We start from the raw sequence: 12,363 nt of genomic DNA on the forward strand, positions 1-12,363 counted from the left end.
TCTTGCACTGTCGCAGAATTTTAAAAAAAGCGTTGGGCTCTTTTCCGTCTCTGGTCTATTCACCCAACCCCCCTCCCGAAAATCCCACCCATCGTTTGCTCTTGACTTTCGGGATTGGTCCCAGTTGACATCATCCGAATGTCAGTCAAGATCCCAGGCCAATCCAGCGGGGGCTCGGCTTGTTTAAGAAGGCTCTGGGAAGAGTGAGTGGACGGGGAGGGTGTAGTTTTGTTGGCGATTTGATTGGCGTGGTTGCGATGGCGACGGCGGCCGGGGTAGCGATGCTGCCCGGTGCCCCGGAGCAACGGGCGGCGGCGGCCGAGCAGTCTCGGGATCAGGTTCAGCACCACGGACAGCGACCGCAGTCACCAGCGCCGTGCAACCGACACACTTACTCTGTTCTGATTGTCATTGGGGAAATCGCCACAGACAACCAACTGAGATCAGCAATTCTCCACGTTGAACAAGGTGAGGAGACCGCCCAGTAAATACAATAAGAAAGGATTAAATGATTAAGATAATTCTCCAACCGGAACCGGGCGAACTGCAATGTATTTTGTTTTTGAAGATCAAAGTGCATGTAAACTATTTCAATGCAATCTAAATAGCAGCCTGTTGCAGATAGAAAGTTTTGCTGAAATAAGATTATTTTGCACTCTTTGGTGACAGCTCGACCCCTTCCCCCCCCCCCCCCCAATACCACGGTGTTGAATCCACAGGCGATGCAGTTTCTAGCCTCTCCTATTTATCAGCCGCATGTCCTTCCTTTGAGCCTATTCTTGTTATACAATGATCGACATTTTCCGGAGAAATGTTGCGTAGCTTGACAAACTCTGTTGAAATCACGTTTCAAAGTATGAAGGGTATCCCCAATATTTTTAATCAACATGTTCAGTTGTATTACAAGACATCTCAGGAGTAAGATGGGACTTGAACCCGGATTTTCTGGTCCCGTAGATAGCGCTACCGTCAGTGCACCACAACCCCAGCTCAGCTACACGTGGCTTTGAGGTCTGAACATCACCATGCAAATGTTGTGCTTAGATTCTTGAATTCCTGGGAAACCCCCAAACCACAACATTTCTTGCCGTTTATCATGAGGTTGCTGGGTGTGTCTATCACCAGAGCCCTCTTACAGCTGTTTCCTAAATACCAAAAAAAAACTTATTTCAACAGCTTTCCCTCTGGGCCGTGGCAGCTGTCTTTTGCAAGTTGGGGACGGAGACAGAAAACATGCCACAGCATCTTCAGGGTGTGTACTGCTGTTTGCTCGGGTTCTCAGCAATATGTTGGTATTTTCAACAAGTCCCAGGGAATACCTCTGTATTCATATGTGGGAGTCTGTCAGTACTTGCAGGGTCCCTCAAGCGTCGGTTAATATTTGCAGGGTCTACATGGAGATTATGTTAACATTCTGGGATTTGAACAGAGGGACATAACCCATTTTCCAAGACTTAGGGATAAAATTTCCCCAAGTGCTTCATCAGGCGGAATTTGACACAGCATCATTTAAGGACGTATTGGGAACATGGCCTAAAGCTCAATTATTGAGCAACATTTGCAGGAGCATCTTAAGTGAGCAGAGAGGTAGGGGAACAGAGAGGTCTATAGTACTAAGGTGCAGGAGGAGGCTGATCAGCCTTTCAAGCCTGTTTCGTTAATGAGGAGAGACCAGAGCTTGGAGTCCAGGAAGCTGAAGGCACAGCTGATGCTAGTTGAAGCTATCAACATCAGAGATGCACAAGAAGCCAGAATTAAAGGAGCCTGGATCACAGAGGGTTGCAGAGCTGGAGGGAATTATAGAGGAAGGGGCCAGAGAAGCATGGAGAGATTCAAAAATTCAGATATTGCAGGAGTGGGAGCCAGTACATGTCAGCAAGCATAAGGCTGCTCAGTAAACAAGACTAGTTGGCAGATATTGGCAGTGTCACAAACGTAGAACTGAACAGTCCTGGTAGTGGATAGGATATGGAGTCAGATGGTCAGCTCAGACTTGGGTAGGATGTCAGTGATGAAAATGTGTTGCTGGAAAAGCGCAGCAGGTCAGGCAGCATCCAGGGAACAGGAGAATCGATGTTTCGGGCATAAGCCCTTCTAGAGGAAGGGCTTATGCCCGAAACGTCGATTCTCCTGTTCCCTGGATGCTGCCTGACCTGCTGCGCTTTTCCAGCAACACATTTTCAGCTCTGATCTCCAGCATCTGCAGCCCTCACTTTCTCCTCTAGGATGTCAGTGACCCCTCTGAGCTGTATGGAATTGCTGCACATGCAGCAACTTGCTATATCCTGTGTAGAGCACAAGCACCTTCTCCACGATGGAATAATCATACAGCGTAATGAATCGGTTGCATACAAATATTAAAGACTGTATTGATGCCAAGATAATGAATAATCTGACTCAGCCTCTAACAGTGGGCCATGGGAGGGAGTGTGTCGATGTTGATGGAAACTGTGTCAATTGGCCTTCAGGGGCTGTGAATCCTGTGGTATCATCTTGGAAAAAACTGGAAAACCTCTTGTACATCAGTCCTGTCAGCTGCAGCCTTGGTGGGGTCCAGGAGAAGGATGTTCAGCCCTTGAATCTGTTCTGTCAGAGCAGGAGAACTCCAGAGCTTGGGGGCCCAGCTAACTGTGCAAGCTGCTCTTTAATACCAGCTGGCACAATTCGGATATGAAAGCACTAAGTTCTCTAATTCCCTTATCCACTGCAGGAGGGGCACAACTTCTTGAGCACATCTGCAGCTCCATCTGTCAGTCTAAGTCGGTAACTGTGTTATGGAAAGACTGTAACAAAACATGGAATAAATTGTCTCAAATGCACTTCCAAAAGGCAAGGTTTTATCTGCGCTGAGTTCATCAGAGAACACTGACCAGTTAGAGATTGACATTAAGCAGAACACAAGAGGTACATTGTGATTGGCTGACAAACCTTCCTGCAGCATTTACACTCAGAGTCATATTGATGTACAGCACGGAAACAGACCCCTCGGTCCAATTCATCCATGCCAATCAGATATCCCAACCCAATCTAGTCCCACCTGCCAGCACCCGGCCCATATCCATCCAAACCCTTCCTATTCATATACCCATCCAGATGCCTTTTAAATGTTGCAATTGTACCAGCCTCCACCACTTCCTTTGCCAGCTCATTCCATACACGTACCACCATCTGCTCGAAAATGTTGCCCCTTGGTCTCTTTTATATCTTTCCCCTCTCACCCTAAACCTATGCTCTCTAGTTCCCCTACCCCAGGGAAGAGACTTTGTCTATTTATCCTATTCATGCGCCTCATGATTTTATAAACCTCTGAGGTCGCCCCTCAGCCTCCGATGCTCCAGGGAAAACAGCCCCAGCCTGTTCAATCTCTCCCTGTTGCTCAGATCCTCAACCCTGGCAACATCCTTGTAAATCTTTTCTGAACCCTTTCAAGTTTCACAACATCTTTCCGATAGGAAGGAGACCAGTATTGCACGCAATATTCCAACAGTGGCCTAACCAATGTCCTGTACAGCCGCAACATGACCCCAACTCTTATACTCAATGTTCTGACCAATAAAGGAAAGCATACCAAATGCCACCTTCACTATCCTATCTACCTGCGACTCTACTTTCAAGGAGCTATGAACCTGCACTCCAAGGTCTCTTTGTTCAGCACTCCCTAGAACCTTACCATTAAGTGTATAAGTCCTACTAAGATTTGCTTTCCCAAAATGCAGTGCCTCACATTTATCTAAATTAAACTCCATCTGCCATTCCTCAGCCCATTGGCTCATCTGATCACAATTTCGTTGTAATCTGAGGTAACCAATTTTGGTGTCATCTGCAAACTTACTAACTATATCTCTGAAGCTCCTATCCAAATCATCTGTATAAATGGTGAAAAGTAGTGGACCCAGCACCGATCCTTGTGGCACTCTACTGGTCACAGGCCTCCAGTCAGAAAAACAACCCTCCAACACCACCCTCTGTCTTCTACCTTTGAGCCAGTTCTGTATCCAAATGGCTGCTTCTCCCTGTATTCCGTGAGATATAACCTTGCCAACCAGTCTATCGTGGGGAACCCTGTTGAGCGTTATCTGAGGATAAACATCAAGGCACCTTAAAAATCTCAGTGTTAAACACAAAGTCAAAGGTGGAGCTGATACAGGGTTACAATTCTTTTGCCTTCAATCAATTTGTGTGGTCAAAATGACTTTGGAGGATCCCTTCTATTTCACCAGGAAATTTGCAACATGCTCCTTAAAGATCCAATTTTTTAAAAAACTCATTCACAGGGTGAGGATGTCACTGGCTAGGCCAACATTTAATGTCTATACCTAATTGCACAGGGGGCACTTAAGGGTCAACTACAGATGAGTCCGGAGTCACATGTAGGCCAGATCAGGTGAGGACAGCAGTTTCCTTCCTTAAAGGACATTAGTGAACCAGTTGGGTTTTTCCAACAATCAAAAATGGTCAGTAAACTCTTAATTTCAGATTTTTAAAAAACTGATTGGATTCAAATTCCTCTGTCTGTCATGACAGAGATTTGAACCCAAATCCCCAGAACATTATGTGGGTCTCTGGATTAATAGTCCAGTGATAACACAGCTAGGCCATCACCCCACCACCCCCACCCCTACTTTGGGCAGTGGGTCTGCACCATCCCTGGCTTGGCTTTGTCAGTGTTTGCCATTTGCCAGGCCAGACTGCTCCCTGCCACATTGAGCAAACCCAGTGAGGAAGGTGGGGTTTGCTGACTCCTGAAACTGTGATGTACATTCAGTTCCACCCCAGTGGGTGCTGCTGGTGATTAATCTTTACTTCCAAAAAGAACAGTGCAGTTCTGACAGACACCTCTTTTCCAGCATTTAATACTTGCAGCTACTAATAAAGAAAAAAGAAGCAAGCATTTATGTAGTGCCTTCCTCAAAGTCCCAGATTTGTCTGTCCAGTGAAGTACTTTTGAAGTGTAGTCCCTTTAGTAATGTAGGAAACATGGGTACCAGCTTGTGCACAAAGAACGATATGATAACGGCCAGGTCATCAGATTGAACGATATTTGGTTTAGATTAGATTAGATTCCCTACAGTGTGGAAACAGGCCCTTCGGCCCAACCAGTCCACACCAACCCATTTCTCTCTGACTAATGCACCTAAAACCATGGCAATTTAGTATGGCCAATTTACCTGACCTGCACATCTTTGGATTGTGGGAGGAAACCCACACAGACACGGGGAGAATGTGCAAACTCCACACAGACAGTTGCCTGAGGCTGAAATTGAACCTGGCTCCCTGGTGCTGTGAGGCAGCCGTGCTAACCACTGAGCCACCGTGCCGCCCCACCTGACCTGCACATCTTTGGATTGTGGGAGGAAACCCACACAGACACGGGGAGAATGTGCAAACTCCACACAGACAGTCGCCTGAGGCTGAAATTGAACCTGGCTCCCTGGTGCTGGAGGCAGCCGTGCTAACCACTGAGCCACCGTGCCGCCCCAGGATGAGTATCAGTTGCTGCATGCAGGTAAACCCCTCTGTTGTTCCTCAAACCATGACGACCGTGACTTTTATATCCACACGAGAGATCAAATGGGGGCCTAAAATGAACATCTCATCTGAAAGGCAGCACCAGGAGAATCAGAGAATGCTCAAGAAAATCAACAGGTGTGGCTGCAGCTGTGGAGACAGAAGCAGAGGTAACCTTTCAAAGCCATTATGACCTTTCTACAGAACTGGACACAAATGTTGATTCTGTTTCTCTCTTGACAGGTGCTAGCAGACTTGCTAAGTGTCTCCAGCATTCTCTGTTTTGTTTAGATTTCCTGCGATTGCAGAATTTTGCTTTTATCCAAGAGAATCAGTCTGAATTAACTGAACAAAAGTCTATGGGGGTGGGATTTGAACTGATGTCTTAAAGACTGACTCATCTCAGTAACAATAGCTGATGATTGCACTCTTTCTCAACTTACCTCACCCTCACCACCATTTTCTCCTTTATTAATCCTAATTTTCTTTCTAACCTTCTTTAAAGGACATTGGGCCCTTACTGAAATTTCTATTGATTATTTAAAAATTATCAGTGCAGTTGCTGTGAGGTGTGTTTACATGTACGTTGAATTATGCAAACATGATGGCTCAGTGGTTAGCACTGCTGCCTCATAGCACCAGGGAGCCAGGTTCGATTCCAGCCTTGGGCAACTGTCTGTGTGGTGTTTGCACATTCTCCCAGTGTCTGCGTGGGTTTCCTCCGGATGCTCCGGTTTCCTCCCACAGTCCAAAAATTGCAGGTCAGGTGAATTGGCCATTCTAATTTGCCCATAGTGTTAGGTAAATTAGTCAGAGGGAAATGGGTCTGGGTGGGTTACTCTTCGGAGGATCAGTGTGGACTTGTTGGGCTGAAGGGCCTGTTTCCACACTGTAGGGAATCTAGTCTAATCTATGTCTGGAACTATTAGGGAGGAAACAGCAATGAGTAGTGCTATTAAGACGATGAGCGATGATTTACCCTCTTGGAATAGACAATAACCTGTGACACTGAGCTACACAGACCAGACAGGCTCCAATCCTCAGTCCACGCAGTCAGCTGAGGTACCTGACTCTGAGACAGTGTCCCACTCCACAGCCTTGAGCAAAAGGTCAAGGTTAACATGAAGGCAGTACTGAGGGAATGCCATCTTCCAGCTGAGCTGTTGCTTTCTCAAGAAGGACATAGATAATCCATGTCATCAGTTCAAAGAGTACAAGAATTCTCCCTGATGTCATCTCCCAGATGCACAATGCTTACAATGAATTAGACTGATTGTCCCACAGTTTGAACACTTCATATGAACAAGTGTCATGCATAATGAATAGAATATAAAATGGGAAGCTAATCCCATTAGCATTGCATTAAATTGTAAGTGTAATTAGAATTACCCTAGCATGATAAAATAGTTTAGACTGTCCATTTCACCCTTTGGCAAAATCGTGTCCATTTCAGCAGAATGTCAGAGTGACTTGATATTTTAAGAATGCTTTTCATCCCTGACTAATCTAATAGACTGGAGATGAAGGAAAGAAATAAACTGCATGACATCACAGCATCTGTCTTTTTTTTAGAACTTGGCTGGTCATTCTTGGTCCTTTTAATAGGGATCCAATTATCCTGCTTTGCAGGCAAATGGGATTTAGAAAAGAAACTCGATACATCAGCATAGCCTCCGAGAAACAACTGAATCAAAGCCCTGAAGTCACGAGTCATGAGACACATTGGAACAAAACCCAGTCATCTTTAGATTCCGGACCACACCAAGATATTGCTTTGCACTGATGAAAGCATTTATAAATAATTGTGATTGAGAGAATAAATAGTATTTACATAACACCTAACCCACCACCCAAGAGGTATAACAAGGTATAGCAACAGTGGTGGCTCAAGAATAGAGAATGGAAATTTACATCAGATTCAGAAGTCAACTTAAAGTAGATCCCTGAAGGTAATTGTCTATTAAAAGACAGTGACTGTTTGGAATAGTCTGTTAAATGAGATATTAGAGAAGTTGAGGCTCTGGATAATGGATGAGTTAATCAAAGTCCCATAAGGGATTAACTCTTTCAGTTAAATGACCTTTGTTCACCTTTACTTGAGTTTGGGGCTTCTGTAAACGTTAGATGAACTAGCATGAATGTTAATGCACCACACAGCCTGGAGATAGAGGGAGTCACTGAGCAATTGTGAACCAAAACATCCAGTTGGGTCCAACAACGATGCCAGAATGTCCAATGGCTACATGATTGAGAATCAAAGGGCTCAATGATTCGCAAATAAATGCCAGAGGTATCATTGGTTCATTCAATAAGTAGTCAGCATTTGCAATGCATTGCCTGATAGGCTGGTGCAGACAAACTCAGCGGTAATCTTCCAAAGAGAGTTGGACAAATATTTAGAGAAGGTAAGAAATGCAGAGATGTTGGGAAAGGAGTGAGGGACTGGGACTAATTCTTCAAAAGAGCCAGAGCAAACATGATGGGCCAGATATGATGTGCTGTTCCATTCTTTGATTCTAACCGGGGGCAGATGGTAAAACAGACCTGATTCTTGACTTGTGGATCTTGTCTACATCAATGGTAATCTAGGGTGTTCTAAACACCAAGTGACAGAGGGTATGTGGTGTCACCCTTGTGAAGAATGCAACAATGAGCGTTAATGAGCTGCACAACTCTGCTCTATCAGAGGGGCCTGGGAGAGGAGAAAAGATGAAGGGGAGCCCCGTTGCTCAGAATTAATGTTAACAGATTTGAGCAAATGTATGGAATATTGTTCTAAAATGTATGTCTGCTCTAAGACTTCCCGGATGGCACATAATTAAGAAGCGAATTAATCTCCAGGAAGTGTTACCATAATCTGTAGGTCAATGATGTGCTCCTGCAATCATTTGCATGATTTCACTGTCATACACTTATTAGCATAAATTCATTATTATTTTTCATTAGCATAATTTAATTGAAGCACTTTATTAACATCATTTATTTATAGTAATCATCCAAATAATTATTGGTCATGAATCTCTTGATTTTCAGTCCCAAGTCGAATTCTCCCCTAATCTCCTACTCCCTACAATTTGCTCCATTGCTCTTAATTTCCAGCACTGTGCTTCTGTATAAAGTCTTGGTCCATTTTATGTTTGAATAATATTTCTGTGAAGTACCTCAAGATGGTTTCCATGTGAATGGTTTTATACTGTTTGTGGTTGCCACACTCCAGTTTGAACTTTCATCCTGATTAGCTTCCTCCCAGTATTGTCAGTGTTCAATACTTGTGTAAGTTGAAACCTACATGTAGTTAGCTATCTTAGGATTTGATAGAGCTTCTTTCAACATCTTAAACATCTGAAACTAGATCACCCGTTCATCTTCTGTATTCATGGGAATACAAATCCAGTCCAATAATCTAACCTTCCATCTTTGGAATAATTCTAGTGAACTTGTGTCTGAGACCAGAGTTGAGTGTGTTGCTGGAAAAGTACAGCAGGTCAGGCAGCATCCGAGCAGCAGGGGGAAAAAAAAAATTCCTGCTCCTCAGATGCTACCTGACCTGCTGTGCTTTTCCACAGTACACTCAACTCTGATCTCCAGCATCTGCAGACCTCACCGTCTCCTTGTGTCTGAGACCAGTATACCCTTCCTGGGCTACCCAGAACTGAACACAGTTAATACAGGTGAAGTGTAACTCCAGCTTTATAAAAGTCGCTTGTTTTATTTTGACACTCCTGTGTTTTTTTTTATTTCCCCCCCCCCCCCACACTACCACACTAAGTCACTTGTTTTATTAGTTTTTGTAACTGGTCACGATTTCTATGCTTGGAACCCCAAAACATCTCTGCACGTCTGCAGTTCCCAACATTTTTTTAAAATCTGGTTCATCGTTTTTTGAGTCCAAACTGGATGAGCTCACATTTTCCACTTGACTCCATCTGCTACAGTCTTGCCCACTCAATTAATCAGTCAATGGCCCTTGGCAACTTTGCTCCCATCCATGTTACTTACTGTGTCACTTAGTGTCGTCAGCAGACTTCGGTACACAGGTCTCTGCTCCTTCACCCACACGGAGTAAAATGCTGTGATCCAATACAGATGCCGGGGGAATAGCACTAGCCTGAACCTGCCTGTCGGGTGTGCAAATTGGCCATTGCATTTCCTGTATTGCAACACAGTTCAGTGACAAATTTCATTGGCTGTTCTGAGCAGGCGTTATATAAATGCACACCCATTCTGTCTTCCGTCGATCGCACCCCTTCTGAAATTTCAGTTAATTCTCTTTGGCCAGAATTTACATTTTTTGGAAACTGAATATTTACATTAAAACTGTGCTATCTACAACACCACAAAGTGAAACGGTCGCTCTCTGTTGAAAAGCAACTTCCAATTTCAGACCGAGAGACAACAACGTCACAGTTTCTGTTGGAGGGGTTCTGGGGTTGTGGGCGGAAGGTGCACTTACTATTTTTCATTGCTCCCTTGTCAGGTCCCAGTGCACTGATCCGTGTAAGCCCCCGATCGGTGACTAAACTCTGAGGCAAGGACTGCACTGAGCACCCCCTCCCCCAAGCCAGTGGTTTACAGAGGGAAGAGGGTGACATGCAAATGCAGTCAGTTTGCTCGAGCTCAGTGACCTGTGCTGGAATTAAAGCATGCATTAATTTGGAGGGGGGAGGGGCTGGTGGTAAGATCAGGGTGGCTGCGATGCCTCTCACTGGCACTAGTGCAATGCACATATACAATATGTCGTCCTGTGGGTGGAGAAAATAACGAGCAGCTAGAGTTTGCAAAGTTTGGTAACTGTTTCTGAAACCACGGGAAGAAACTTAAACTCAGAAAAATAATTGGCAGTGGGTGGTGTAGAGGAGCGGTTGGTGCAGTCCACCGGTTTGCGGGGGGGGGGGGGGGGTGGCAATTAGTGAAATTTCCCTTTTTCCCCCCAGCAGGAGGCAGTCACATCAGGAAAGGGAGAGAGCAAACCTTACCCTCTCTGTTGGGGTAGTGGGTCTGCCCACTTCTCTCTGCAATAGTGCCGCTGTCCAACTCCAGCCAAGAGAGGAAATGAAAATCTGTGCCAACCCTGAGACTGAACTTGGATGTGATACAATGTCATCCTGTAGTCAGACCCACTCCCACTCACCTGTGGGGGGGTTTTTATGTTGTTTTATTATTATTCCGTGCTGGGAGTTTTTATGTTGTTTTATTATTATTCCGTGCTGGGAAATCACTAAGTGCAAGGGCAGATTTTTTTATTTCAAAATATACTTTATTCATAGAAATAAATCTTTGGTACTTGTACAATTTGTCTTTTCGTTCATAAATATATACATTGCATGCCTTAACATTACAAAGAACAGATTGAATTACTCGAATTTACAGTTATCCTATTTACAGTTCCTTTATTAACCATCCAGTCTCTTGTTATTTAGCTGTGGCTTCAGCAGGACCCACCTACTGAGTGGGTGCCCTGTTATACTATAGCAAATGAACCTTTTTTAATCCCAGTTTATGGGGTTACCGTTGTCCATTTGACTGTCCTGTCTCTGGGGAAGTTGTCTGCATCCCCATGGTGAGCACGAACTGCTGGACCCTCGCTGAGCTGAGGTAGCTATCCAAGCCCTCACTGTGGTCATTTACCCGCTCTGGAGTCATTGAGCCGAGGCAAGGGTCCGCACCGTCCAGTTCTGTGTCTGACAATGGGACTGTCAGAGGATCGCAGCTCTCAGTTGTCTGTAGTTGTGGGGCAGTGGGTACCCCCTGGTTCTCACCAGGTGGAAGGTGGACTTCGGGGGGTCCGTTGTTTCCTGGTTGGGAGGAGATGCCCTCCTCTTTATCTACGGCTGGTGGTGATGACATTCTGTGCGCCCGTCTTCCCCGTCCGAAGAGCTGGCCGTCCCTCCCTCGTGCAGCTGTCTTTTCCCCCTTTGCTGGGAGGCTTTGGGGGCCTGGCCGGATTTTCTCTTCCTGTTTTTAACAGGTATCCACTCCTCTGCCTGCTCGATTACCTCCTCCTCCATTGCTTCCATCTGCCCATCGAGAGCTAGGATCAGCTGCTGTGTCTCTCCGCTGGCTGCCCCCTCCTCCACTCCAGCCTGTTCTTCTTTCTGGGTGCCACCAGACTCTGTTTCCCTGCTGTCTAGGTGGACGTTACTGGTCTTTGGGGGTCCACGGCTCGCATTGCCACCTCCAGCCATCTGTGCGTAAGTGGGGATCCCCCCGTCTTGGGCAGGTCTTGTACATGTGGCCCGCCTCTCCGCACATGTTGCAGCTCTTTGCTTCCTGACAGTCCTTAGTCAGGTGACCCTCCTGTTTGCAGTTCCTGCAGATGGTCCCCTTGCAGTCCGCCGCCACGTGTCCCGACTTCCCGCAGGTTCGGCACACTTTTGGCTGCCCTGCATATGTCAGGTAGCCTCTGTTCCCTCCAATTGCGAAGCTCGAGGGTGGGTGAAGAATGTTCCCATTGCCATCGACCCTCAGAGTCACTCTGACCTGTCGCTTACTGGTCCAGATCCCAAAGGGGTCGATCACATCGGTGGCTTCTCCCTCAAATTAGACGTACCTTCCCAGGAAGGTCAGGACATCAGCCACTGGAACATAGGGGTTGTACATATGGATTGTAACAACCCGACTCCTCTGTGCAGGAAGCACACACAATGGGGTTGCCGACAAGATGGAGAACAGCGGCTCCCCTTCCTTCTCCTTGAAGACCTTCAGGAGCTGTTCGCACTGCTTCACGCTCCTGAAGGTCACATCAAAGTAGCCTGCCCCAGGGAAATCCTGCAGGCAGTACACGTCTGCTGCAGCGAACCCACAGCATCCTAGCAATACCTTCTTAATAAACAGGATGCGATCCACCGGTGTACG

General features: G+C 45.9%; 1 protein-coding gene across 1 annotated transcript in view; it reads left to right on the plus strand.

Moving 5' to 3' along the window:
- The first annotated feature begins 223 nt into the window (after positions 1 to 223).
- The window catches only part of map1aa (microtubule-associated protein 1Aa), a 108,359-nt gene continuing 96,219 nt past the window's right edge, over positions 224 to 12,363 (plus strand). Inside the window, exon 1 of the mRNA XM_043680428.1 lies at positions 224 to 468. Within this exon, the coding sequence (XP_043536363.1) occupies positions 258 to 468 (211 nt within the window). The 5' untranslated portion in view covers positions 224 to 257. The remainder of the gene's footprint in view (positions 469 to 12,363) is intronic.

The sequence above is a fragment of the Chiloscyllium plagiosum genome, chromosome 40 (assembly GCF_004010195.1).
Source record: "Chiloscyllium plagiosum isolate BGI_BamShark_2017 chromosome 40, ASM401019v2, whole genome shotgun sequence".
NCBI lineage: Eukaryota > Metazoa > Chordata > Chondrichthyes > Orectolobiformes > Hemiscylliidae > Chiloscyllium > Chiloscyllium plagiosum.